Below are 262 nucleotides of genomic sequence, written 5' to 3'. Positions count from 1 at the left end.
GAAGGACAAACTTCTCCTGGCGCTGTGTTTCCGTGTGACGCGTCCTGTGTCCCCCGTTGGCAGGCGGGCCCGGTGATCAAGGGGAAGATCCCCAAGGACAGGGACGGGAGGCCCAAGCAGTTCGCGTTCGTGAATTTCAAACACGAAGAGTCGGTGCCGTACGGGCTGAGCTTGCTGAACGGGATCAAGCTCTACGGCCGGCCCATCAAAATCCAGTTCCGATCAGGTACGGCTGGGGGAAACGCCCGATAAAACCCCCCCC

At 60.7% G+C, this 262-nt stretch overlaps 1 protein-coding gene across 1 annotated transcript in view; it reads left to right on the top strand.

Moving 5' to 3' along the window:
- Positions 1-63: 63 nt before the first annotated feature.
- RBM7 (RNA binding motif protein 7) overlaps positions 64-262 on the top strand; it is a gene marked incomplete at its 5' end in the record, with an annotated part of 1,809 nt that continues 1,610 nt past the window's right edge. The window contains 1 exon segment of the mRNA XM_010079585.1: positions 64-226. Coding sequence (XP_010077887.1) covers positions 64-226 — 163 coding nt within the window.

This window comes from Pterocles gutturalis, unplaced genomic scaffold, assembly GCF_000699245.1.
Source record: "Pterocles gutturalis isolate BGI_N339 unplaced genomic scaffold, ASM69924v1 scaffold12719, whole genome shotgun sequence".
NCBI lineage: Eukaryota > Metazoa > Chordata > Aves > Pterocliformes > Pteroclidae > Pterocles > Pterocles gutturalis.
Note: the sequence above shows the minus strand (reverse complement) of the source record. Positions and strands in the feature narration are given on the sequence as shown.